The following is a 26,931-nucleotide window of genomic DNA, read 5'->3' on the forward strand; positions in this document are numbered from 1 at the left end:
AATATATCATTTTCTGGAGAAATGAGATGTTATCTGCCTTGAGTTAAAGTGATCTTCCTAAATGTCTGAGATGGTTGGTGGCGTCCAGTGTGAAACTCCTCCTATCGCTCTCCCTTCTCTCTCAGACGCTAAGGCCAATGTCAGCTGCCCTTTCTCACAGCGCTTGTGCTGTAACTTCTCTTGGTGTGAAGTTAGGATGAAAGTGTCATTCTTCATATCTACATCTTCATCAAAAATGAGGAAAAGAGGAATAAATCAAGGGGCCAAGAGCCTATTTCTTTGTGAAGGATTATTCCCACGTTCAATATGCACATAAATTGTATCTATGTTTTCAAAAACAACAACAAACTGAAGCCATTGTTATGAAACAGCCCCACGTATCTGACGCATGGACACCACCCTGGCTGTCTTGTGAACTGGTTTGTGAACCTAGTCCAGACTCCTCCTCAACTTAAAAATAATTTGAGCCAAGAAAATGGCATTGGCTTGCAATGGGCCCTTGGCTAGTTCTGGTTTGGTTCAACAAACATTCACTGAACACCTCAGTCTATGCTAGGCAGTGGTGATGGGAAGATAAGAAACACCTGAAAGGTACTTAACTGCTACTTCCCCTACAATATTAATAGGAATGGGGCAGAGGTGCACAGACCCAATGGAGTAGAGACCACGGGCCCTGACATCAGTCCTGGCAAGGAAAGGGTTTCAGAGATGGGGTTTGACAGGTGGAGAAGAGTTACCCAAGAAAAGAGGAGAGGAGAGAAGTCCCAGGCACAGCACAGAACTTGGTTCCACACACTCACTCTGTTCACATTTGGAGAACTGATACTCCTCCTGCTCAACTTCCCTTTTCCTGTTAACTGTTCCTTCACTGCAACTTCCTGTGAATCAGAAAACATAGAGGAAAAAGACATGTAAGAGACACACTGCAAAAGCAACACCATGTACAGCAGACTTGCATCCCCCATCTATACAGACATTCCTAGCTATTTAAACAATGCTGTTATGTGATTATTACGTACTGCATGCCTGTATCAAAACAGTACATGTGCTCCATAAATACGTACATCTACTATGTACCCACAAACAGTTTTTTAAAATTAAATAAAGGCTGTTACTTCATAAGACAGAATGACTCAATTACAATCACTCTGGATTATTCAAAGTTCATAAGAGTGAACTCTTCAAACGTTAGGTGCAACAACACTGTGAATTACAGAGTCCAACACAGACTCAGCCTGCATCAGGGCCTCTGCTGCCTGTCCTATCCACGCGGTTGGCTAACCTGGCGCAGACGATCTAAAGTCAGGAGGTTTTCTACAGCCAGCACGCTCCTGAGGTACTTTTCAATATAAGCTTCCGAGTCAGCAGAAGCTGGATTTTCAACATTGGCTGCCATTCTTGCTAATGCTTCCCGTTCCTCCACTCCCTGGGCATCCTGAGGAGTAGAAAGCTGCACATTATAAAAGCTTCTTGATTTACACACAACACACACATACACGCGTGCGCACACACATACACACGCATGCACACACACACAGAACGTATTCCAAAGCTCCATTTTAAAGTCAGCTTTGGAAGGCCAATGCATTTTTCCAAGGAAATAATGAAAAAGTGATTAGGTGGCTAAGTCCACTTGAAAGGCCGGTTAAGTTAAACACAGCACAGCTGAAACACAGCGCATTCTCAACAAAACTGTTCTCTACTACATTCCCCCTGCAAAAAACCCATGACTGGTTAGAAAGGATTTTGTTGACTAGCCAGAAATGTAACCACCATAAAAACAATATTTCAGGAACATTACCCCCCCGCCCTGGAACTCCTGAGGGACAGAGAAAGGGAAGAGGGGCTGGGGTGACTGCTACACAGGGTGGCAATCAAACTGCCTCCCAGGGAGGAGGCCCGGTATGGAGAAAATAGTGGACATAGGATTTCAGCGCCTGCCACTACGCAGCCCGGGGTAGCTAACATATTCAGAACATCGCAGCTTCTAGGACTGGTTCAATCTTCTGCTCGAGTGGCAGAGGCCAAAGGCCTGCAGCCAGCCAAGGATAGGCTGTCTAGGTAAGTTCTCCTACACTGAGCTTTCTGGTACAGCCCGTCCCCAATCCTGGGACATGAGCTGGCTGCGAATACAAATGGGAGATGCACAGTCAGAAAGAAGCTTTATTAACGTATTTAGTTATTTCAAGCAAAGTGGGCTCTTAACAAATTACTGTTCTCAGAGACAATCAGATACTTTATTCACTTGTAAATTTCTTATAATTATGCCAAAACTACAAAATGTATATCCATATACCACTGCATCTTAAATGCCATCAACTGTAAGACAAAAGATTTTATACATGATTGAGGGGAAAAAAACTCTGTTAATTTTAAGATACCATCAATTACGACACATTCTACTTCAAAGATAAACAATTTAAGTGAGTCAGATAAAATATGGGAGGATTTGTAAGATGGCTTAAGTTCACAAAAACTTTTTTGTCTTGTACAGTAATTCACTTAAGCCTCATAATAACCATGAAAAGAAGGAATCATCCTCATTTCCTAGATGACAAGAGGAAGACCACACAATTTGCAAGAGTCAAGACTAGAACTTAGGTCTCCCGTCTCCTGGTAGGATATTCTTTTCACCCCAACACAGAATACTTTCAGTGTCTGAAGGAAACAGACATTATCCTCATTTTATAAGGAGAAAGAAACTGTCTCTGGCCTGGGCTATTTCTTTTGGCCATGATGCCCTAATGGCTTCTGTGATACAGAACCCAAGGAACTTTTGGGGCTTTTTCATGATGAAACTTGCCTATTATGGGATCTTTTTGTTTTGTTTTTGGGTCTAGTCTTTACACAATCAGCTTTATGTTTCATTTTGCCTCTATCATCAGGATTTCATAATGTGGAAACAACGTTTGCCAGTTTGGATGTTTAGCTAACTAACAGCACAATTACATGAGGTTATGTTTATCTTCAAGCTGATCCCCCCCATATTTCTTTCCTTTTAAACCCTGTCCTCTGGAGAATAAAAGCACTTTTAAAAGGCATAAGAAACTAAGTGGAAGAGAAGGAAAAGGGAGGGGAAATGGAGAGAGAAAAGAAATGAAAACAGTTTCCTATAGCCATCACTGTTTCTCAACTGCATTCAAGCAATTTACAGAGACAAGATCTGAAACAACTGGAAGATACAGAAAATGTTTAGATACATAAACAGTAAGTCTCTAGCTAGACATAGATGTATATTTGTTTTAAATCTTACAAACAAGAGTGAATGAAGCACACAGAGCAATCTATTACAGAACCAAGACCGTGCAACAACTCTGCAAACTCCAAATTAAATAATTAGATGGTTAATATTTACTATGCAAGCCTAACACTTTAAAGATCCAGGAAAGAACAAGTTACTATCCAACATGACTTGAGAGGCAAAAGCATTCTGCAACACAAAATATCTAAAAGAAAGCCTAAGTACTGTGTAATATTTTTCTTTTCCAAAAGCTGATCTCTGGCCGGGCGTGGTGGCTCACGCCTGTAATCTCAGCACTTTGGGAGGCCAAGACAGGTGGATCAGGAGGTCAGGAGATTGAGAACATCCTGGCCAACATGGTGAAACCCCATCTCTACTAAAAATACAAAAATTAGCTGGGCATGGTGGCACATGCCTGTAATCCCAGCTACTCGGAAGGCTGAGGCAGGAGAATCACTTGAACCCGGGAGTTGGAGGTTGCAGTGAGCCAAGATCGTGCCACTGCACTCCACCCTGGTGACAGAGCAAGACTCAGTCTCAATAAAAAAAAAAAAAAAAAAAAGCTGATCTCTGTATTAAAATATACACTGTTCACCTATTGTTCAAATACTCAACAGTGTCGATGGGCAAATCCTAAGCCCTGAAATGACAGGAACTGGTGCTGGTGTTGATGGCATGGTGAGGAAGGGCATCCTCTGATGTCTCACATCCCCCACTTCTCCAACCCCGAGGAAGTGAAACCTCCACCCCCTTGCCCACACCCCCTCTTTGAGGCTGAGGGTGGGAGAAGGAATTTTCTCTTTTCAGAGTCCTTCACTTAAGACCCTCACTTCTCCTGGCCCTGCAAGGGATGCCCCATTTCCCAGCTGTGCTGGTATCTGGGTGAATGAATACATGTCTAATTCAGGAATGACCTATCAGGAAGTACGGACAAGCCACATCTTCCATCAAGTTTGTACCAAGGATAAATTTAAGCTCTGCTTCTCTGAATCCTCTGAATATCTCAATTAGTTCAGAAAGAGAAATACTAATAGTACTAATAAAATAATCGTGGTAACAACAATCGTAGCAATAACATTTTCTCTAGCACATGCACAACCGTTGGTACAAACTGTCTCATTTGACCCTTAAAAATACTTTGTGCAAAGGTATTACTAACCCCATTTGACAAGAAAAAAAAATATGGGCTCAGAGTAATTTACGCAAGTTCATTTTGCTAGTAAGTGACAGAAACAAGATTTCTGTTTGACTTCAGGATCCAACTGGAATCTCTATGCTATATTGCCTCCCTTCCTGGGTACAATATGTTTCTCTTCTGTCATCTTCTGTGTAAAAAGGTGTTGATTTGCTTTTCAAAAGAAAGTTCTTCAACAAAATACTAAAACTGGAACTTTTTTTTTTTTTTTCAGACGGAGTCTCGCTCTGTCTCCCAGGCTGGAGAGCAGTGGTGGGATCTCGGCTCACTGCAAGCTCCGCCTCCCGGGTTCACACCATTCTCCTGCCTCATCCTCCCGAGTAGCTGGGACTACAGGCACCCGCCACCTCACCCGGCTAGTTTTTTGTATTTTTTAGTAGAGACGGGGTTTCACCTTGTTAGCCAGGATGGTCTCGATCTCCTGACCTCGTGATCCGCCTGTCTCGGCCTCCCAAAGTGCTGGGATTACAGGCTTGAGCCACCGGGCCCGGCTAAAACTGGAACTTTTAAAGCCACAAGTACATTGTACTATTAATTGATATTAGAAAATCGTTCTAAAAATCTACAGCTTCCCTAAACATACACTTTCACTTCATATGTATGTCTTGGGTAGGTCACTTTTCAGGGAGTTGGCTCTTTTTTTAAGTGTTTATTTTTAGTAAATTCAAATTGTATATCCTTCACCTCTGGAATATTGGAGACAATTTCAAAAGTCACTCCACAGCCAGGAATAGAACTTCGAGGAGACATCTTTTTTAGGAGACTCTGTGCAAAACCCTAGAGAAAAACAAAATAGAAGATATGGTTTCCCACCTAAAAAACTGAGTTTACATTATTAACAAAAGACAGCATAGAAAATACCAGTTCATTCTAACCAAAAGAAAACAGGTCATGTTTCCAACATAAGCAAGTGAAATCACCAAGTACCGTTTCCTCAACGTTGTCCTATGGTACGAAACCAACTTATTAGATGCCCACCGTGTGTGAAGGGTCCCACACCCAACACAGGAAAAGTACAGACCTCCAAGTCTGTAAACTGGCAGTAGGTATCCAGAAGAACGGTGCTTAAATGCTACAGAAATATAAGCTTGTTGACTTCCACACAATAAAATGACCTTCTAACTAAGATGGAAGCAAGGACTGGTGAGGCTTACACATTTTTTTCTCCCCAGCACGATGGACATCTCGTACCATGAATATTGACAAGTCCAGGCATTAAATTCTTGACCAAAGCAAGATCGTTATGAGGAATGATTTAAGAGTGCACGGTCATTGTTTATGCTGACTGTGCTCTTTGCACAGTTAGGAATTGAACTGTTGAATTAATGCATAGATGACTCATTTCAAGATGCTGTTAAGACTGAACACCCTGCAGAGGTTGAAGAGAGCAGGGATGAGAGCAGAATACCATCAGGGAACAAAGGTAAAGGGGAGAGAACATGAAATGGGCACCGAGCTTTCTACTCACGCAAAAGGAACAGCAGAAACATGTGAAGCCCTCAAGAAAAGAGCAAAGCCAAGCTATTTGGTCTCAGACATACACCATTTCAGAAACCTACCTAATGATAATTTATTTCATATTCAATGATCTTTAAATTTTTAAAAGAATATAGTATCTCAGAATGCAGGGAGACAATTTATGTCATTACTTCTCTCCCTTGACTTCAGCCTTGCAGTGCTGAGCCCAGGCTAATTACGCAAGTCAAGGTATAGAGATCGCTGTCCCTAGGGATGGTGAAGGGAGATGTCGATGCTACTATTATCCGACCTTTTCATTTATCCATTTGTATGGAATTAGTGAAGCTGACGTGTGTGTATTAGGGTCATGCGGAAGGTCCTATTCTTGTTATAAAGAAGAAGAGAGCCTTCCACATGACCATTCTTAGGAATGAAATATCTGAAATTGAGAGAGAAAATGGCATGCCTTAAAAATACTTCCACATCATTTCAACCAGGAAAAAAAAATATACATATATATATACACGCCATATAGATATACATATATCCCATATATATATATGGAAACCTATTGTCCCTACAATAGAAACAAAAACCAGGCAACATGTGGTGACTGCACAATGTACCTTTTCTGTCAAGGACCCTGTAGGGCCGGTGGTTGTGGCAGGTCAGTCCCAGGGCCTGGCAACCAGGATGTCTAATTCCAAAATGGAAAATCGCTCTTCAAAATGCTCCTCATGAGCAGTGTGTCTTTTTCAAACCCTCACAGACTTATGAGAAAAGGAAGACAGAGAGTGAATGGGAGCATACCATATACATCTATAGCTAACCCCCGTGACCTGGATTTTATTGATGTTGGATTGCCAAGCTAAAGAGCTGCAATTTTAACGGCATTACCGCCAGTCTTCATTTCAAAGATTGATATCGGTGTGACATTTAGAACTAAAGATTAATTTTTAGGGGTGGAGATTACATCTAGGAGTCTGTCAACCATGACTGTGCTCTTTTAAATGAAAAGATTTTCATCTGTACTGGTTTTAGTCAGTGTATTGAGAATGCCTCAAAAAAGGGAGATAAGACAGTTAAAAGGATCCCCAGACGCAATCTCCCAAATCCTTATATTTGCAAAACTAGTAAGAGAAAGAATTTAAATTCTTTTTTTTTTTTGAGACAGAGTTTCACTCTTGTTGCCCAGGCTAGAATGCAATGGTGCAATCTCAGCTCACCGCAACCTCCACCTCCCAGGTTTAAGCAATTCTCCTGCCTCAGTCTCCCCAGTAGCTGAGACTGCAGGCACCCCCCACCACGCCCAGCTAATTTTGTAGTTTTAGTAGAGACGGGGTTTCTCCATGTTGGTCAGGTTGGTCTCAAACTCCCAAACTCAGGTGATTCGCCTGCCTCGGCCTCCCAAAGCGTTGAGATTATAGGCGTGAGCCACCACACCCGGCCTTAAATTCTTACCTAGAAATTTTGTATTAAATCCCTTCATATGGCACATGGACTTTCATAATCCAGCTGCAACTATGCGAGAGCCACGCTCCTTGGCACAGGCAAAACCCCCAGCACATGGAGCTCCTCGTGGTCCCTGATCCTACCATGTCCCGCCCTCCCCACTCTCTCTGCACGTGTATTTCCTCCTATCCACGGAACTGCATCTCCTCCTGCTCTGCCTGGCCAATGCCCGTCCTCTCTAAGTCCCAGCTCAAATGCTGCCGTCCTCTCTGAAGCGCCCCTACCACCCCCCAACTCCCTGGGGCTGAATTCTTCCTTCTCTTACCTGCATTTTCACCACAAGTGGTGAGGACCTGCTGCACCACGTGCTCAGCTCAGGCCGAGAGCAGTTGCCTGTTATGTATCTACCTATGCAAATCAACCTGGCTCTTTCAGGACACAGACTTTGTTTTTTGAGACACATTGCCCAGGCTGGACTCGAACTCCTAGGCTCAAGTAATCCCGCTGCCTCAGCCTCCTGAGTTGCTGGGAAAGCAGGTGTGCACCACTGCACTGGGCTCATTTCTTATTCACCTTTTTATCCCAAAGCCAAATATACACATCAAAGACTGCAAGAGGTAAAAGGTCTGGAAAGCACCCTGGCAGCACGGCGAGACCCCATCTCCATAAGAAAAACAAAAAATTAGCCAGGTGTGGTGGCACGTGCCTGTGGTCCCAGCTACTGGGGAGGCTGAAGAGGAAGGGTCACCTGAGCTCAGGAGGTGACGGCTGCAGTGAGCTATGATCACATCACTGCACTCCAACCTGAGCAACAGGGCAAGACCCTATCTTAAAAAAAAAAAAAAAGCCTGAAAACAGCAGAGTAAGAGGGAAACTCCTCATTTGACAGGGCCCAGATAAAAAGGCAACAACCAAACCACTGACCTTGCCCTTGACAGGGCTGTGAGGTACCCAAAAGAATAACCATGATTTGTGAATCTGCCCTAAGAAAGATTCAGTGTAAGAATACTGTCCAGGAGCAAGTGACACATCTGGGGCTTGAAGCAAGCATAGGTACAAGACAGCAGCAGTCACCTGGAAAAGAATAGGTCAGTGCTCCCAGGAGCCTGTTTGGACAGAAGGTTAGAGCAACTTCTGCAACTTCTGCCCGGCCCTACCCTCGGGTCGCAACTGTGGTTAGAGTCGTTTCTTCCACAGAAGACTAACCTGCCGGCCGTGAACATTGACACAGATTCTCTTGCGTAACACCAGTTGCATGTCAGCTGGGTGGCTGAGCTGGACCGTCACGCGCACGATCAGAAACAACCGCTCGTCCGCGGGCGTGCCTTTGCTGAGCTGAGGGCAGCCGTGCACCGCGGAGTCCCAGGAGGCTTCTGCTTTCGCCTGCAGAGAAGACAGAGAGGAAATAGGTTTCTCTCTTCTCCAGAAACATGAAAACTCTTTCAAGGAAACCACCTTGGCTCAGGCTGAAAGGGCATATGCCAGTCACCAACGAAGTTCTACTATGACAGCTGCCCTGAAAAGACAATGGAGTGTGACAGTGTGGCCACAATCACCTTAGCCTGAAAAGTATAGGGCATGATGATCCCAGTTGGCTTACTTTTGAAGTTTGTATTAAAAAATGCTCAAATGTCAAGAAAAGTTGCAAAAATTCAGTCGAGTGATCTGTAACTCTTTCATCACGATGCACCAACTGCTACCATTTGGCCACTTTTGCTTCTCTTTCTCAAAACTCACACACACACATTATTACTTTTGCTGAACCACTTTCAAGTAAGTTGCATATCATATCTAAGAAATTTAACAGCAATACATTATTATTTAATATAGAATCCATATTCAAATTTTTCAATTTTCCCATCCCGGAACCACACACTGCCTTAGTCATGTTCCTCTAGCCTACTCTAATCTGCAATAGCTCCTCAGCCCTTCCTTGTCCCTGCTGAACTGGAAGGGTGCCGGCCCACTGTTCACAGAAGGCACAGCCGCAGTGTGTCGGACTGACTCCTCACTGTTAAGACTCAAGTTTTGCTTCTTAGGGACACTACTAAGTAATGATGTGTCCTCAAAGTATCACATACAGCTTTCCTTCCTGATTATTTCACAATTTTTCAAACATACTCAAAATTAGAAAATAAACTCCTGTGAGATACCCATCGCTCAGATTCAACCATTAAAATCAAGATGTCACCACATTGCCTTCACCTATTCTTTTCCTTTTTAATAAATCCTGGCTGGCTGCGGTGGCTCATGTCTGTCATCCCAGCACTCTGGGAGGCTGAGGCAAGTAGATCACTTGAGGTCAGGAGTTTGAGACCAGCCTGACCAACATGGAGAAAACCCATCTCTACTAAAAATACAAAAATTAGCCAGGCTTGATGGCATGCACCTGTACTCACAGCTACTTCGGAGGTTGAGGCAAGAGGATCACTTGAACCCGGGAGGTGAAGACTGCAATGAGCTGAGATCACTGAGATCATGCCATCGCACTCCAGCCTGGGCAACAGAGTGAGACTCCATCTCAATTGAAAAAAAAAAAAAAAAAAAAAAGTCCTGACAAAAGGATTTCAAAGCAAATCCCAGCCAGGCGCAGTGGCTCACACCTGTAATCCAAGCACTTTGGGAGGCCAAGACAGACGATCACTTCAGGTCAGGAGTTGAAGACCAGCTTGGCCAACATGATGAAACTCCATCTCTACTAAAAAAAAAAAAAAAATATATATATATATATATATATATATATATATATAAAAGCAAGGCATGGTGGCACACACTTATAGTCCCAGCTACTTGGGAGGCTGAGGCAGGAGAATCACTTGAACCTGGGAGGTAGAGGCTGCAGTGAGCCAAGATCCTGCCACTGCACTCCAGCCTGGGTGACAGAGCGAGACTCCATCTCAAAACAAAAAAAAACCCAAAAAAACCCCAAAGCAAATCCCAAACCTGGTGCCATTTTACCTCAATGCACTTCCGCAACCCGTGCTTCCATCTCTCACTGGTTGAGGAACAGAGAGAGCCTCAAGCTCCCGACCGCTGCTGACCTGAATTGCTCACAAAAGCTCAGTACAAGTTACCAGGAAAGGAAGGAAAAGGTGAATGGAAATAATATGATGCTCAAGCTCCATTCTTCTGCAAGTCATGATGAAAGGTTTTCCTTTATGTATTTTGAGAAATGTAAAGGACTGGCATGATTGCCTTATTAATTGTTTCAAAAAGCTCGAGGAGAGGTTAAGTAAACCACTTTTCATCTGATTGTCCCAAGTTACGCTTTCCTTACCTCCCCATCATGCTGTTTCACAATCTGCAGTTCAAAGAACTCCTCTTCTTCTTCCCCAGTCAAGGTCGCATCCCATCCACCAGCTTCTGGGTCATCAAGATTATCCTGAGAGCTGAAATCATCAGCTAAAAGCAAAGAATTTCCATTAAATACTGAGATCATTTTCAAGGATAACCCCTACCAGCTAAATTTCAATGTGATTATTAAAATTCTTCTGCTTCAAATTTCATTTGCTTTTTGCTCTGAAATCTTACATGACACTGAAGATGACCATTTAAAAGTTCACAGATCTTAGAGATAAGAAAGTGCCTCAAAAAATGATCTCATCCAATCTGCTACATTTTTGCCTTATTTTATAGGGAAGAGAAATGAAACCAAGATACCTAAGAGGTTACCCAAGGTCATCTCATCAATATCAGTGACAGGGTTATAACACAAATTCCCTACCATTTAGTGCACTGAAGGAGTGAGAAACGAGCCTGACAGTGACACTCAGCAGAAAGTTCCACTGGCTATATGGGCTGGAAACAGAAGGGCTACACCATGGTCCCCCGGTTCCTCAGGCCTGAGCCTGGCCCTCCCCACTCCCCTTCACCTGGAGCTTGTGGGCAGACATCTGAAGTTCCTTTTCTAGGAGGTGGGCATGGGGGGACCGAGAACATGGACCATGTTGACCAAAGTCCTGATCATCCCCTCAAATGCCCGGACTACCGCGTCTTCCTTAAGCTTATTGTTTTTCACTTTTTTATGCACATCCCTGCCTGTACCCAAATATGAGCACCTCACCTACCCAGGAAACCTAACAGAAGAACAGACCAGAATCACCCTCAGGCACCAAGTTCAAAACACCACAGCAGGATAAGGATTTGTGGCAAACCTTAAAAAACAAACACCTTCCACCTCCATCAGGCAAACAGACAGTGGCTGTATTATTCGGTATTATTCTCCAACCCTATACATAGAAAAATCTTCCACGTAAATAAGCTAAGTGGCAGGAGATCCTAAATGCCTCAGAGATTGCATCTCACTGTCAGCTAGGTGGAAGAAAATCATGGAGGACATCCACACTCATTAAGGAGAGTTAATGTTAATATACAGTTCTGCAGATGTTTTAGGAATTTAACTGCTGACTTTCAACTTATTTTTAGAACCTTAATCTACCTTTCCATTTTCTATTTTCCCTCCTACAGGCAGAACTCCTACAGGCAGAATATATGTAAAATGTATCCAGGCCCAAAATATTTTACATGGGGGTGAATGGGAAACAGAAAAAAATGAGTTTTTTTTTGTTTTTTTTTAAACAGGTAATACAGGGATGAATGGCACAAGAACTCATAGAAACAGTGAAAAATTTATTAGATAATGCTAAGAAAACACCACAAGAAGGAAACATGCTTTATAAGTACCACTAGTTATTTGTCCTTTCCAGAGAGAAGTCTTTTCCTAAGAATTAAAGAGGCTGGGCGCGGTGGCTCACGTCTGTAATCCCAGCACTTTGGGAAGGCCGAAGCGAGCAGATCACGAGGTCAGGAGATGGAGACCACCCTGGCAAACATGGTAAAACCCCATCTCTACTAAAAATACAAAAAATTAGCCGGGTGTGGTGGCACACACCTGTAGTCCCAGCTACTCAGGAGGCTGAGGCAGGAGAATCGTTTGAACTGGGGAGGTGGAGGTTGCAGTGAGCCAAGATCGCACCACTGCACTCCAGCCCAGGTGACAGAGCAAGATTCCATCTCAAAAAAAAAAAATTTAAAGAAGAAAATATTTTCAGTGCAGAAGAACACTGCTACCATCCTAATGCTGGGAGAGTAGAGCATCCACATGGCACTGTGAGCTGCAGGAATGAGAGGTGAGGAGCATGGTGAAGTGCACCTATTACTGTCAAAAACACATTCGACTACGACATAGAAATCAGTCTGTCTACAACCAGGGGACTTGGACACACGTCAAACTGGTTCTAGCCTTAGGAGGACAGACCTGCCTCATGATGCACTTGGTTGGAATCTACATGTTATAAGGCACTAAATTTTCAGAGGTAAGCCTTCAGAAAACACCTCCTAACTTACCGTTTAAGTCCAGGAATATAACAGGAATGTGTGTCTCCATCCCAGGCACTGGGGTCCTAAAACATGAAGAACAAATGGCATCCGAATCAGGTTACTTTCTCAGCGGCAGGCACATAGGAACACAGCCTTAATGGCATTCAGGGCTGTTAGAGGGCAAAGCGGTAACAACCCTGGCCCTGATTTTACTCTAATCCAGAATCAGAGAGGCCACAAAGCCTCCGCTGTAGCTGCTGCTTCGTACCCTGACATTTGAACTTAGCCTTATAAGACACCCCTACCTGTTTATAGTGAAGTTCTCTTGTTTAAACCTACTTTCTCATAAAATGATATACTTAAGGGCTCCCTCTGGCTAAATTTACTATTTTTAATTTCTATAAAGTAGCACAGAACATTTGCTGACAGCACAGTTTAAGCCAGCACCAAAACCAAAATCGCGTGGAGATGCAATTTTCTTATGACCGAACAGTCTTCTAAGGGAATGACCCAAGTAATTAACATATTAACTATTTTTTTTAATGCTAAGTGCAATGGTATTAAATATTGATTTAAGTTCTCAGAAATCTTAATGACTTTGGCCAATAACAACATTTATTTAATAAAACAGTTTTAGGTCATAGTTACTCAACTCATGAAAATAATTTAACAGTTCCTTTAATTTAAACAACATTTCCCCCCATGCTATTATGACTCTTCCATTAACCGTAGCACACGCAAAATTCAAGCTAAAAGCAGATGGTCTGGCGAGCATTCAGAACCTCACAAGACGCATCACAGGGTTCGTACCATTCTGCTGGGGCCCCTGGAATACCACTGCCAGCAGAGGGGACCATCACCGCGTTCCTCTCCTCAGTTAAGGTCAGCCGCATCTCCAGAAGCTGCGCTTCGCGGTCAGCATCATCCTCTGTTTTATCTAGAACACCAAGAATGAGGATTCAATGCCGAAACCTCACTTGCCATTTATCTTTTTGTCCTGAGTAAAGACTGGATTTGCCTATATTTCAGTTATTAGCTGACAAGTGCTTCCCAATGATAAAAAAACCAACCCACAGCTAGGGAGGTCAGGTGGGCTCCTGCAGAGGCCACCTTCAGTTCCTGGGAGGCCTACAGAGGGACCACACAGGAGTGACTGGTCCAGAGTCAGAGGACTCGAGCCCTCTGGATAAGAAAAGTCACCACCTTCCTTTACATTATCTTTGAGGGACCATGTATGCTTTGTGCACCGTATTTTCTCTTTCTTTGTGAGGGGTGGGAGGAAGACCTCCACCAAGATATGACAGCTGGATAAATGGTATGACATAAACAAGGAGTAGCACTCATCTGCTCCTGCCATCCCCACTACTGATGTGTTCATCTGGTTCTTAACTGATGTGGCTACAAAGGGAGAATAATTAATTATGCACTGATTTGCAAGGGAGAAAAATATTCTATTCGTTTTTCCTACCACGTTTACTGACAAGCTTTTGCAATTGTTGATCCAAGTACTCCTGACGTTTTGTTAATGCATTTAGCCATTTTCTACGAAGTCTCTCTAAATCTCGATCCTGGAAGCAAGCAAGGAAAATCATGTTCAATGTAATGTCAAGATAATCTATCTGAAACTGATGCTCCTATCTTAAAACCTTACTCTCCTATGCCTTGGAAAAGGTAAAGTAGTATATAATAATTTATTTATTACTACTGCCAGTTGACTGCGCCCATCATTCAAAACAGCTATTTTCAGAATTTAAAGCATTATTTTCTTGAACAGAAAGGGCATTCTCAGGTATCCAGAACCAATTTTATTTCTAATGGCTTGGGGGTAGAACTTTAAGCACCTGCAAAATCTTCTAAAAGGTCTCTTTGCTGGATAAAACCCACAAACAGGACTCAATAATCTTCCAATATGGCTGGGCGTGGTGGCTCACACCTGTAATCTCAACACTTTGGGAGGCTGAGGCGGGTAGATCACTTGAGGACAGGAGTGTGAGACCAGCCTGGCTAACACAGCAAAACTTTGTCTCTACTCAAAATACAAAAAATTGCCCAGGCACGGTGGCTAACACCTGTAATGCCAACACTTTGGGAGGCCAAGGCAGGCAGATCACCTGAGGTCAGGAGTTCGAGACCACCCTGCCCAACATGGTGAAACCCCATCTCTACTAAAAATACAAAAATTAACCAGGCATGGTGGCAGGTGCCTGTAATCCCAGCTACACGGGAGCCTGGGGCAGGAGAATCGCTTGAACTCGGGAGGCAGAGGTTGCAGTGAGCCGAGAAAGTGCCATTGCACTCCAGCCTGGGCAACAAGAGTAAAACTTCATCTAAGTAAATAAATAAATAAAAGTTAGCTGGGCATGGTGGTGGTGTGCACCTTTAATGCCAACTACTTGGGAGGCTGAGGCAAGAGAATTGCTTAAACCTGAGAGGCAGAGGTGCAATGAGCCAAGATCACTCTACTGCACTACAGTCTGGGCGGTAGAACAAGACTCTGTCTCCAAAAACCAAACCAAAACAAAACAAACAAAAAACCACTTTCAATTTATGTACCTTGGAATAATCAGACAAATCCTTTAACTTTTGTAACTTCTGCTTTCTATCAACACAGGCTCTCGAAGACGTAAATGCTTCTCTCACTTGTTTTTGTGCATTTTGTGGGGTAACAGGTAGGGGAAAGGGTAACAGGTAGGGGAAAGGGGGACAGGGGTTGTCATTAACAGAATAACAACCTACCAGCCAACACCTACATGAATACCAATCTTACCTCATTTCCTTTTCTAATAAGGTTACAAGACTGGGTAGGTCAGTGGAATGCTGCAGATATAGTGTGTCTGGACTTTACTAGGGCACTTAACCAAATAGCCTATGACACTATTGTGGACAAGATGGAGAAACATGTGATGCATCTACTTCAGTGAAACCACAGAGGACTCAAATATCACATCCAAAGAACAGTGATTAATGTCAGCTTGAAAAAAGTCTCTATTGTTGTGCCATAGGACTCTGTATTTAACCCTATCTGATACAGTGTTTTTATCAGCGACTTATAGGAAAGCAGACATTTCTATCAAATTAGAATGATGTAAAACCAAGAGAGTGATTACACAGATGACATAATCAGGCTCCAAAGAGCCCTGACAGTCCTGAACAATGACTAACAGATGAAACTGCACAGACAGAAACAAAATCTTTAGAAGGTTAGGAAAAGAAAGTAAAAAAAAATAAAATAAAAACAGATTCCAAATGCTGTATGATTCCAGGAAGTGGGTAAGAAAGATCTGGCTTAAAAAATGCAAAATATAGCCGGGCGCAGTGGTTCACGCCTATAATCCCAACACTTTGGGAGGCCGAGGCAGGTGGATCACAAGGTCAGGAATTCGAGACCAGCCTGGTCAACATGGTGAAACCCCGTCTCTAGTAAAGATACAAAAAATTAGCTGGGCTTGGTGGCATGCACCTGTAATCCCAGCTACTCGGGAGGCTGGGGCAGGAGAATCGCTTGAACCCGGGAGACAGTGCAGTGAGCTGCGATTGCACTATTGCACTCCAGCCTGGGCGACAGGATGAGACTCTGTCACAAAAAAAAAAAACAAAAATATGCAAAACACCTAGTGTTGACTGAAGCTCAGATTGACACAACTATAATAAGGGCAACGAGTGGTGACTCACTCAGGACAGAAAATGTCCAGGAAAGAGGATCCGGAGAAAAGGATCTTCAGGGACCCTGGCTGGGGAGCTCCAGGTTTGGAAAAGGATCTCAGTCACAAATGATTTCCCACTCCTAAAACACTTTACGGTCTATGAAACAACACTCAATGTTCCCTACTCTGTTTTACTTTAAAACAACAAAAAAAAGCAGTATGAATTGTTTAATCCTTAAATAACAGTATAGCGAGATCCAGGAATGTGTAATTAAATACTTTAAACATGCTTATTTGAGATGAGATTAACAGGTGCTAAATTACCTGGTAGCTGTCCATGTCTTCCTCTTCCTCCTAAAAGAAAAAAAATACATTACATAGAACTGAATTATTGATTTATCCAAGAATCAGGCTATGCTAAGCAATCTGACTCTTTACCTATAATTTATATTTTCCAATTGAATTAATATACTATTTCATCTCCCACCTACCCACACCCTCACTCTGGGTTTTACAGTTGTCAGGAAGTTGGAGCCGCTCACAGAAGAGTGAAGAACACTCATTTGACCTTTTCGGGAACCAGTGCAATGCTCTCCCTGCTGGGTTTATAGTCCCACTCACCAGGGGAAATCAAACACCTGCTGGCAAATAGTCTTTACAAGCCAGTAGGGGGTTTCTCCAGAGGGGTGGGGTGATGTTGAGGAGTTAATCACTAGCAGGCACTGTGGAATCTGTGGAGGCAGAGACGTTTTAACCCTCAGCTTGCCACCTACACCAGGGCAAAACCAGTAATACAGTTCGATGCAATGATTCCATGAAAATGCAAGACACAAAAAAGGACAGCAAAGGTAAACAAAGAGGTTCACAGAAAGAACTGTTCACAGAAAGCAGTTTTCGTACAGGTTCCAAAAGGCACTCTGGTCTGATTTTGTCTTTCAAGGAGAACATAACAGGCATAGCAACTTACATGGAAGGTCTCATGCATTCTGGGGGTTCTGAGTGGTCTAATTTTGACACATCCAATGCCAACAGACAATATACATTCTTCCATCAGCGGTAAAGTCCCAGATTCCTGCACTGACTTCACTTCGACTTGAACTCTCCGGGACTGCCCCTGGGTCACAGACAATTTAGAGTCTTAAAATCAGTTTCTTGATTTCCAAAAATTTGGTTTAGAGAGACCCCTACAGGCTGATGTTGAGAAAAATGTTTAATTCGGACACTATCACCATACCTTATTGTTAAGCATTAAAATACAAATTTAAAAACTAATCAGAAAAAATCATTTCCCTTTTAAGTGAGCTAAAAAACAGAATATATCTTTACATATTCTTTCAATAAGAAGTAACATTAAAAAAATTCTAACAAAGGAAATGCAAACAGTTGGCCAATAAAAAAGTTTAACTTACTGATAAATAAATAAATCCAAATTAAATTAAAGCATGATACACCTGTATTTTCACTTCCTAAATTGGCAAATATATTTTAAAAGGGGAATTTCCAATAATGCCCTACATTTATGAAACAAACAATTTCATACACTGTAAATGGGAATTTAAAATGGTGCAAGTTTTCTGCAAGGCAATTTGACTTAAAAACATATAAGTTCCTTTAACCCAGCAATTTGACTTTCTAGAGAGCTAATAATCATGCATATACATGAAAAATCTTAAGCACTTTTAAGAACAAAAAATTAGATGCAAATTGAATGTATAATATTGGTAACTTTAAATTGTGAAACATATAATAAAACACCATACAGCTGTTAAAGTATTACTGTAGAAAAACATATGACTTGTTAAAGAGTAAAGCACCAGTAAATATAAATATAAATATCAGTAAATATAAATAAATCAGTATCAGTAAATATCAGCAAATATATTATGTATATAATTTGTATATATAATATATAAAATATAATTTACTGACATAGCAGTATATGTCATAAATATAAATATATGAATTGTATAATTATAAACATAATCAGCAAATACAAGTATGACTGTTTAGACTGTTTATTGCGTGGGACTTGGTATATATTTACAATGAAGCAATATTTTAAAAGAGAACTCACAGTATTCCCAAATTACTGACTTCAAATTTGGTTTATAAATTTTAGAAATGTAAAATAGCATTTGAAAAATGGAATTTAAATGTTCAATTGCAAGTCAATTGCTCTTGCCCTCTTCCATCAGATTTTAGTTCCCAAGAGCTCTGCATGATCAGGAAAATCAGCTAAGGTAACCAACGATCCTATCAAGCTCCATTTGAATGGATGGGATACAGATGTTTTCTGATTTAATATCACCAAGGACTAAGCCTCAGATATTTTGTGGGAAAAGTCCTAAAGAAAATATTTTAATAGCCTAAAACAGTTTTGTCATTTCAATTAGCTACCTTTTATTTGCTTAGTTTGCCTAAGCACTTTCCAAAGTGATCTATTTTGAATCTGTGCCTAAGTGTGAAGGGTGAAGTGTGCACTTTAAGGGAAGATTCCTAGGGAGAGGGAAGAAAAGGAGAGAAAGGATCTGGCAATGGTTTACTGTTCCACAGAACTTTTAAAAGTACACTTAAACTATTAGAACTTCTGTCACTGCTGATATTTGACCATTTATTTCTACAAAAACAGCACTTTTCACATGGTTAAAGTTCATCAGTTGTCCTCTGCCACCTTCCTGTTCAAGAACAACACAACCCAATTTTCAAACATACTACACTCAAATGAGCCTAGCATTCAAGGCCCTCCGAAACCAGCTGCCACAAGCTTCTGCAACCTCTTCTCTTCTGTTTTCCAGCTGTTTCTCCACGTGACTTTTTATCCAAATGGACCCAATTTCTGGCCTCTGTGTCTTTAGTATCATTAAGTTGGTGCAAAAGTAATTGCGGTTTTTGCCATCATGTAATAAAAATCCTTTCAGAACTTGATTTTTTCAGCATCAAGGTAAAGAGGTATATCCTTCAAAAAGTCCTTTCCTGACAAACCAACATTTCTTTGAACACTTTTAGTAAAGGCTGTCAGAAGTCTGACAAATACTTAAATATCCAATTTATACTAAATCATAGAAAATTATCCAGTCTTGCCTTCCAGTAGATGATTTTCTAAGGCTTCGAAGAAGATATATATATATTTTTTAACGGATGCCCAGAAAAAGATGTTCTTCACACCCTTAAGAATTCTATTATATGGCCGGGCGCGGTGGCTCATGCCTGTAATCCCAGCACTTTGGGAGGCTGACGCGGGCAGATCACTAGGTCAGGAGACAATCCTGGCCAACACGGTGAAACCCTGTCTCTACTAAAAATACAAAAAAAAATTAGCCAGGCGTGGTGGTGAGCACCTGTAGTCCCAGTTACTTGGGAGGCCGAGGCAGGAGAATGGCATGAACCTGGGGGATGGAGCTTGCAGTGAGCGGACATCGTGCCACTGCACACCAGGCTGGGCGACAAAGTGAGACTCTGTCTCAAAAAAAAAAAAAAAATTATATTTTATGTGTATAACGCATGCTTTAATTTAAACTAATCTCCTTTCACTTTGCTAAAATTTATTTGCTGGGGTCAGAGAACAAGTGTTTATCATCCTCCTCCTCTTAAAACATTCCAGAACTTAAACGTTTAAGCAAATGTTCTCTTTCCTTCAATTTTCTCTATTTTGCTTTGAAAGCTTTCTACGCTCATTTTCTAGAGCGATTCTAGTATTTTACTACTGTTTTAAAGTATGGAAACTCACAGAACATAGCAGTCTCCTAAACAATGCACTAAGGTACAGCAAAAAAAAAAAAAAAAATTCCAAATCCTGTATACAAATTAAATTAAAAATTTCCCTGTTGGTTGGCAGCACAGACTCTGCAGATGCACGTGGGGTTACGTGGCCACTCCCATATTCTTCTCTGCTCTGTGGATTCTGGCATGTGTATCTACCCAACTGCGTGTACTTAACACCTGGCATGTCAGGCCCTATGCTTTAAACACGCATCTCTCTTAATCCTCACATTAATCCTATGAAGGTGGTGTTATCATCATATCTACATAACAGGCGAAGGCGAGAGGTTATTGAACTTGCTCAGGGATAGACAGCTAAGACACTGGAGAGCCAGAATTGAGCCCAAGCATTTTAGAGTCTGAATGCTGATTTTTTCTGCCATGTCACATAGCTTCCCCTTGTCTTCCTAAATGTTCTAAAGCTGTTTGATATGTTTGGTGTACGTCCTACAAATCAATTCTAAGTTTTCCTTTAACCTTTTTCTTACCTAAACTAACATAACTAGTTTTTAAAATATTATAAATAGCAATACTTGACTGAGAGCAGTGACTCACACCTGTAATTCCAACACTTTGGAAGGCCAAGGCGGGAGGATCGCTTGAGCCTAGGAGTTCAAAACCAGCCTGGGCAACAAAGCGAGACCCTGTGTCTCTACTTTAATAAAAGAAAAAAAAATTTAATAGCAATACTTGTGACACATGAGATAGGAAAATTTTAATGTAAGAAATGGACTCAGTCAGTCTAGATTTCATTATTACCAACATTTATGCTAAAAAGAAGCCAATATTAAGCTTTCTGGCACCAAAGAATCTAATATAAACATTCACAATTCTGTTACCTGCCGAAGCTGGAAGATTCCTCCTGTTGGGACATCCTTAGCAGAAATCACTTCTACAGGGCAGTATTCACCATTCTCATTCTGTTCCAAGATTTGAACCCAGAATTCCAATTTCCTGGTCACTTCACTCCATCTAGGAAATAGTTGAAGTTCTTGGAAAATCATACATTTCTATTTCATTACAAGCAGCTTAGGGTCCTACACACATAAGAATTAACAACAAAAATGACCTCCAAACAGCGTAATTCAGAATGATCCGCAGTTCAATGAGTACCATGCATGTACATACTGGCAAGTATAATGGAAAGCAAAGTTAAACTCACAGTATTGGAACTAGAAATGGCTCCTTTACTTTGTTCAAAAAGATGTAATGACAAATCTATTTCAGAGTCGTTATTCAAAAACTGGAAATTCTAATCGGATGTACAGAAGCAGCAAGTACACAGCCATAAAAAAATACAACCAAACAAAATCACGTCCCTTCCAGCAACTTGGATACAGCTTGACACTGTTACCCTAAGCAATTTAATGCAGAAACAGAAAAGCAAAAACCCCATGTTCTTACTTATAAGTGGGAGCTAAACACTGGGTATTTGTGGACAAAAAGACGGCAACAATAGACACTGGAGACTCCCAGGGGTTGGGGAGCAGGGAATGAGCAAGGGTTGAAAAACTACCTACTGAGTACTATGCTCACTACCTGAGTGACAGGATCAATCATATCCCAAAGCTCAGCATCACACAATATACCCAGGTAACCAACCTGCACATGTACCCCCGAATCTAAAATAATTTGAAACTATTAAAAAAAGAAAAAAAGAAAAAAAAAAAAAAACAAGCAAATACAGGGGTTGTCTTTTCATAGATAGACAAAGGTAGTACCATATGCTTCAGTGATTTGCCAAGTATTTTTCTCAGGTCAGGAAGAGAATCAAGAAAAAAATGTCAAATGTCACTTTCTAATTTAGTATTTGCTAAACTATCTAAATGCAAAAAAGAAAAAGTAAATCTGGTTTTCATCTCTAATTAGATGAAAAGCACAAACATATGCAATTTCATTCATTCCCTATTAACGCTTTCTTTTAAGTCCACAAAGAAGCCTACCTCTTTCCAACACTGATGCCACTCAGAGCTATGAGCTAAAGACAAAATGTCAACACTAGAGTGAATCTTGATCCATCCCCTCTACAGCTGATTAATTAGAAGTAATTCATAATAGTAAGTCACTATTCTCCAAAATTCATTTCACTGTTTCTTCTTAACCAGCTACAAACTGAACTTTCTTCCATCATTCTCTGCAGTTCACTTCCCTAAGGAAGTTTAATTGTGTGATTAATACCCTGGAGACACCGCCATCCCTCCAGGGAACACTGGTCATGCTCAGGAAATAGTAACCTTTATAAATGGCAGTACTAATTTCCAGCAATTTTTAAAAATTCTAAATGGAATCTGGCCAGGCATGGTGGCTCACACCTGTAATCCCAGCACTTTGGGAGGCTGAGGTGGGCGGATCACTTGAAGTCAGGAGTTCAAGACCAGCCTGGCCAACATGGTGAAACCCTGTGTCTACTAAAAATACAAAAATTAGCCAGGTGTGGTGTGCATGCCTATAATCCCATCTACTCGGGAGGCTTAAGCAAGAGAATTGCTTACTCCCAGGAGGCAGAGGCTGCAGTGAGCCAAGACCATGCCACTGCACTCCAGCCTGGGTGACAGAGTGAATGAGACTGTCTCAAAAAAAAAAAAAAAAAAAAAATTACATACATATATAAATGGAATCAGATGAACATCTAATATTCACCTGTCCCGAAGACTGCGTGTCTTTGCTTGGATGATTCCCAAATCCCACAGGGCAGGGTTTTTCCGGGGATCATTTATCTTATGTCCATATACTTCGATTGCCAATGCTCCTTCGGAAAGATGCTCGATAAAGTCTTCAGTGATGTTAACAGAAAACTCCTGAAACACAACAGCTAATTACAGAAGAGCAAACTCTTTCTGGTAATCTTATGATTGTTTATACCAGACATCACATACTTAATTATATCAGGGAAAAAAATAGAAAATGGAACTTTTTAGTTATACAGAACTATCATCTAAAACCCATAATGAATGCTCGGATGGCAAAAGGTTGACTTTAAACATAACTATAAGTCTGAATTTTTAAAAACTTTTCAGATCAAAAGTCTAGTATGTAAGACCAGCATTGTATTCTATTTTGTTAACAATATTTTGGGAGCTATTTTTAAAAACATAATTGTATAAAGTGTTACAACACTGATCTATAATGTGTTGATATAAAAGTTATATGCAATAAGGTAGTGTGTTGCAAAAACATTTCTTCCCACTTTTTAGAAAGTTAACTATCTCTATTAGGAAAGAAACGAAATAAAAATCATTAGCACCAAAAAAAGACCTAATTTGTAAAAATTCTCCCAGCCTGTCCATCTTTATAAGATAACATATGGCAATTAGGATTTAGCTCTAAAACAGTTTATTAAAGAAATCACAGAATCTCCTATCTCTGTTGTTGTCTCCACCTCTCTATCTATCTTTAATGCACTGAAGTATTTTGGTTTCAAATGGATTAGAAAGAGGACTCTCTCTTGAAAGAGATGAAATGGATCAAGTGTGGTGCAGGAGCAAGAAAGACTGGGGGACCCAATAGTCCACATTCTGCTGGTCACCAGCCACAGGCAAACTAGTGAAGAACTACTTTGGGCAAAATGACCTCTCTGATTTGTTCGTGTTTTCAGCTGGGAAGGAAAGAAGAAAAAAAAAAAACCACACACACACTATCGGCCAGGTGTGGTGGCTCATGCCTGTAATCCCATCACTTTTGGAAGCTGAGGTGGGCAGATCACTTGAGGTCAGGAGTTCGAAACCAGCTTGGCCAACATGGTGAAACCCTTTCTCTACTAAAAATACAAAAAAATTAGCCAGGCGTGGTGGTGGGCGCCTGTAATCCCAGCCACTTGGGAGACTGAGGCAGGAGAATCGCTTGAACCCGGAGGCAGGGGTAGGAGCGAGATCGTGCCACTGCACTCCAGCCTGGGTGACAGAAAACAAAACAAACAAACACACAAAAAATGCACTATCAACAAAGACAACTGCGGTGAGGATCCAAATGAAGGAATAACAAAGAGCTTCACAGAGCATTCAGTGCCCAATAAAGTTAGTTCTTCTCTGTTACCTATGTTCACTTTCTCTAAAATATGTTTCTTAACTGTTTTAGATAATTTCTCCAATAATCTAATATAGGACATAGATTTTCTTTGGAGAAGAATATGCATATATACATACACATGTATTTGTTTCTCACGCAAAAGCTACCTTTGGGTTGTGGAGGAGTATAGATGCACTGACGCTTTTTACTCAATCCCCACACTCTACAGAAACTTCTACAACACATATACTGGTACAATTATTCAAAGAAACAAGTGTCATTTTCTGTTTTGTTTTTACATAAGTAATCTAAATGCTGACCTACTCTGGAAAACAAACTCACATTGCAATGATCAAAGACAACCATGCAGTGCGGTTCCTTGCTGATGGAAGATGAGGAGGTGTCCACTTCAGGAGCGACAATCACCGGCTCCTGTTGATCCCAGAAGCTGTATTTGCAGAACACAAAGTGGGACAGATGCTGTGGCAACCCAGTAGCTTGGAGGATTTTAACCTGAAGGAAAAAGAAGGCTGTGTGTTTTGAAACCCAAGGGTTCCAACAAGCACTCGGAGTCAGAGTTGCAGGTTCCAGTCCCAGGTCTGTCACTAACTTAGGTGCTTATGTTTATGTTGGCCAAATCCCAACCACCCTGAGACTGGACTTCTGCATCTGGGAAATAGCGGTAGCAATTATTATATTTAGTGAGAGGGTGGACGCAGGGTTACAAGGACCTTGACTACAGAGGTGGACGTTGTAAAGTCTAAGAACATTTAAATGTTAGTTTCTCAGAATACAAGAATCATCATCATCAATTCAGATGAAGAAAGATCACAAACATCAGCACTCTTCAATGATATGAACTTGGCCAACCACAGATATGCCACAGAACAGAATAAGATTGTCAGGCACAGCGAATGAAGAACAAAATCAATGTATGTGCCAAGAAACAACAAATATTAAGGAAAGAGCAAAACATGGATTTGATATTTTGAAGTATAAAAAGGAACAAGGTTCTCAGCTGAAGATTTTACACGATACTACAACATTGTTTGGGAGAACTTAAAAGCACCAGAAATGTATAATTTAAAGATGTGGGGGGAGAAGGAAGGGAAGTGAAGATGGTGAATGTTGACCATTTTCTGCACCGTTTACGGAAAACCTTCCCTATGCAGATTTGCAGGGAAGGTGTATCAAAGGAAGCGTGCTCTGGACCAGGAGGGCAGGGCGTGGTTGTAACAAAGTGCAACTGGAGATACATGTCTAATCAGACCCAAAGGCCCCAGAAGAAATGCCTATAACAGTTTCTAAGCAGCCAAATAGTCTCTCTCTTTTTTGAGACGGAGTCTCGCTCTGTCGCCCAGGGTGGAGTGCAGTGGCCGGATCTCAGCTCACTGCAAGCTCCACCTCCCGGGTTTACGCCATTCTCCTGCCTCAGCCTCCCCAGTAGCTGGGACTACAGGCGCCCGCCACCTCGGCCGGCTAGTTTTTTTGTATTTTTAGTAGAGATGGGGTTTTACCATGTTAACCAGGATGGTCTTGATCTCCTGACCTCGTGATCCACTTTGGCCTCCCAAAGTGCTGGGATTACAGGCTTGAGCCACCGTGCCCGGCCCCAAATACTCTTAGTATTTCTTTTGGTGGGCAGCATTAGATTGATTTTTTTTTTTTTTTTTTTGAGACAGGGTCTTGCTGTGTTGCCCAGGCTGGAGTGAGTGGCACAATCATGGCTAACTGCAGCCTCAATTTTAAGGGTTCAAGTGATCCTCTAGCCTCAGCCTCCCGAGGAGCTAGGACCACAGGTGTGCATCACCATGCCCAGGTAATTTTTTTTATTTTTAGTAGAGATGAGGTCTCACTATGTTTCCCACACTGGTTTTGAACTCCTGAGCTCAAGTGATCCTCCTGCCTCAGCCTCCCAAAATGCTGGGTTGATTTTTAATTTGGAGTTTTTGTGATAAACTGCGATATTCTAAAACTTCTCCAACTATAAAGAAAATGAAATCCTGAAGTCAGTTAAGCTAAATTCTGACTTTATAACTGATTAAACCAATTTTCACATGACTGAGCATTCATCATAAATGATATTTTTCACTTGGTCACTTTCTGCATGTTGTATGATTTAATCTACCTCCAGTAATTGTATTTAACGAAAATAAATCTGAATATATGACATAAGAGTTCATGTAGTTCAGAAACCACAAACATAACCTTAACATTTCAGGCTATAATCCCAGCACTTTGGGAGGCCAAAGATCACTTAGGTCAGGAGTTTGAGACCAGCCTGGCCGACATGGTGAAACCCCATCTCTACCAAAAATATAAAAATTAGCCAAATGTGGTGGCACATGCCTGTAGTCCCAGCTACTCCCGGAGGCTGAGACACGAGAATCGCTTCAACCCAGGAGGCGGAGGTTGCAGTGAGCAGAGATCGCACCACTGCACTCTAGTCTGGGTGACAGAGAGAGACTCTGTCTCAAAAAACAAACAAGCAAACAAATAAAAACACATTTCGGGAAGCACTGATAATGACACACAAAACTACACAAACCAGATAATTTTATTTTCTTCCATACCAGACACACTAGCAACAAACAGGAACCCCCATTATAATTCATCTTTTCTGTGATGTCAACAGGAGTTTGCAACACCTAGATAGCTACTTCCTGACAGGCTACAAAAGACAGACTGGCTGACATATTTTATTCCTCCAAACCAAACTGAGCAAACAGTACTCTGCAATTAATTTTTCCACCAAGTTTTTAAAAACCATCATTTTCTCATGGTTTTGAAATATTTATCTTATTTAAGGTACAGCAATATGGCATTTGGGAAAACTACAAGATGTTGGAGTTACATAA

At 41.4% G+C, this 26,931-nt stretch overlaps 1 protein-coding gene across 2 annotated transcripts in view; it reads right to left on the reverse strand.

The window, feature by feature from the left end:
- KIF13B (kinesin family member 13B) overlaps window positions 1–26,931 on the reverse strand; it is a 197,596-nt gene that overhangs the window by 43,330 nt on the left and 127,335 nt on the right. For both annotated transcript variants that reach the window (XM_007962061.3, XM_007962060.3), the window contains exons 22-34: window positions 24,416–24,586; window positions 22,709–22,866; window positions 20,908–21,040; window positions 17,277–17,423; window positions 16,634–16,663; window positions 14,134–14,233; window positions 13,476–13,602; window positions 12,693–12,748; window positions 10,624–10,748; window positions 8,553–8,729; window positions 5,121–5,213; window positions 1,283–1,435; window positions 801–878 (exon numbers count right to left, since the gene is read on the reverse strand). In XM_007962061.3, the coding sequence (XP_007960252.3) occupies window positions 801–878; window positions 1,283–1,435; window positions 5,121–5,213; window positions 8,553–8,729; window positions 10,624–10,748; window positions 12,693–12,748; window positions 13,476–13,602; window positions 14,134–14,233; window positions 16,634–16,663; window positions 17,277–17,423; window positions 20,908–21,040; window positions 22,709–22,866; window positions 24,416–24,586 (1,548 nt within the window). The remainder of the gene's footprint in view (window positions 1–800; window positions 879–1,282; window positions 1,436–5,120; window positions 5,214–8,552; window positions 8,730–10,623; window positions 10,749–12,692; window positions 12,749–13,475; window positions 13,603–14,133; window positions 14,234–16,633; window positions 16,664–17,276; window positions 17,424–20,907; window positions 21,041–22,708; window positions 22,867–24,415; window positions 24,587–26,931) is intronic.

This window comes from Chlorocebus sabaeus, chromosome 8 (assembly GCF_047675955.1).
Source record: "Chlorocebus sabaeus isolate Y175 chromosome 8, mChlSab1.0.hap1, whole genome shotgun sequence".
NCBI classification, from domain to species: Eukaryota; Metazoa; Chordata; class Mammalia; order Primates; family Cercopithecidae; genus Chlorocebus; species Chlorocebus sabaeus.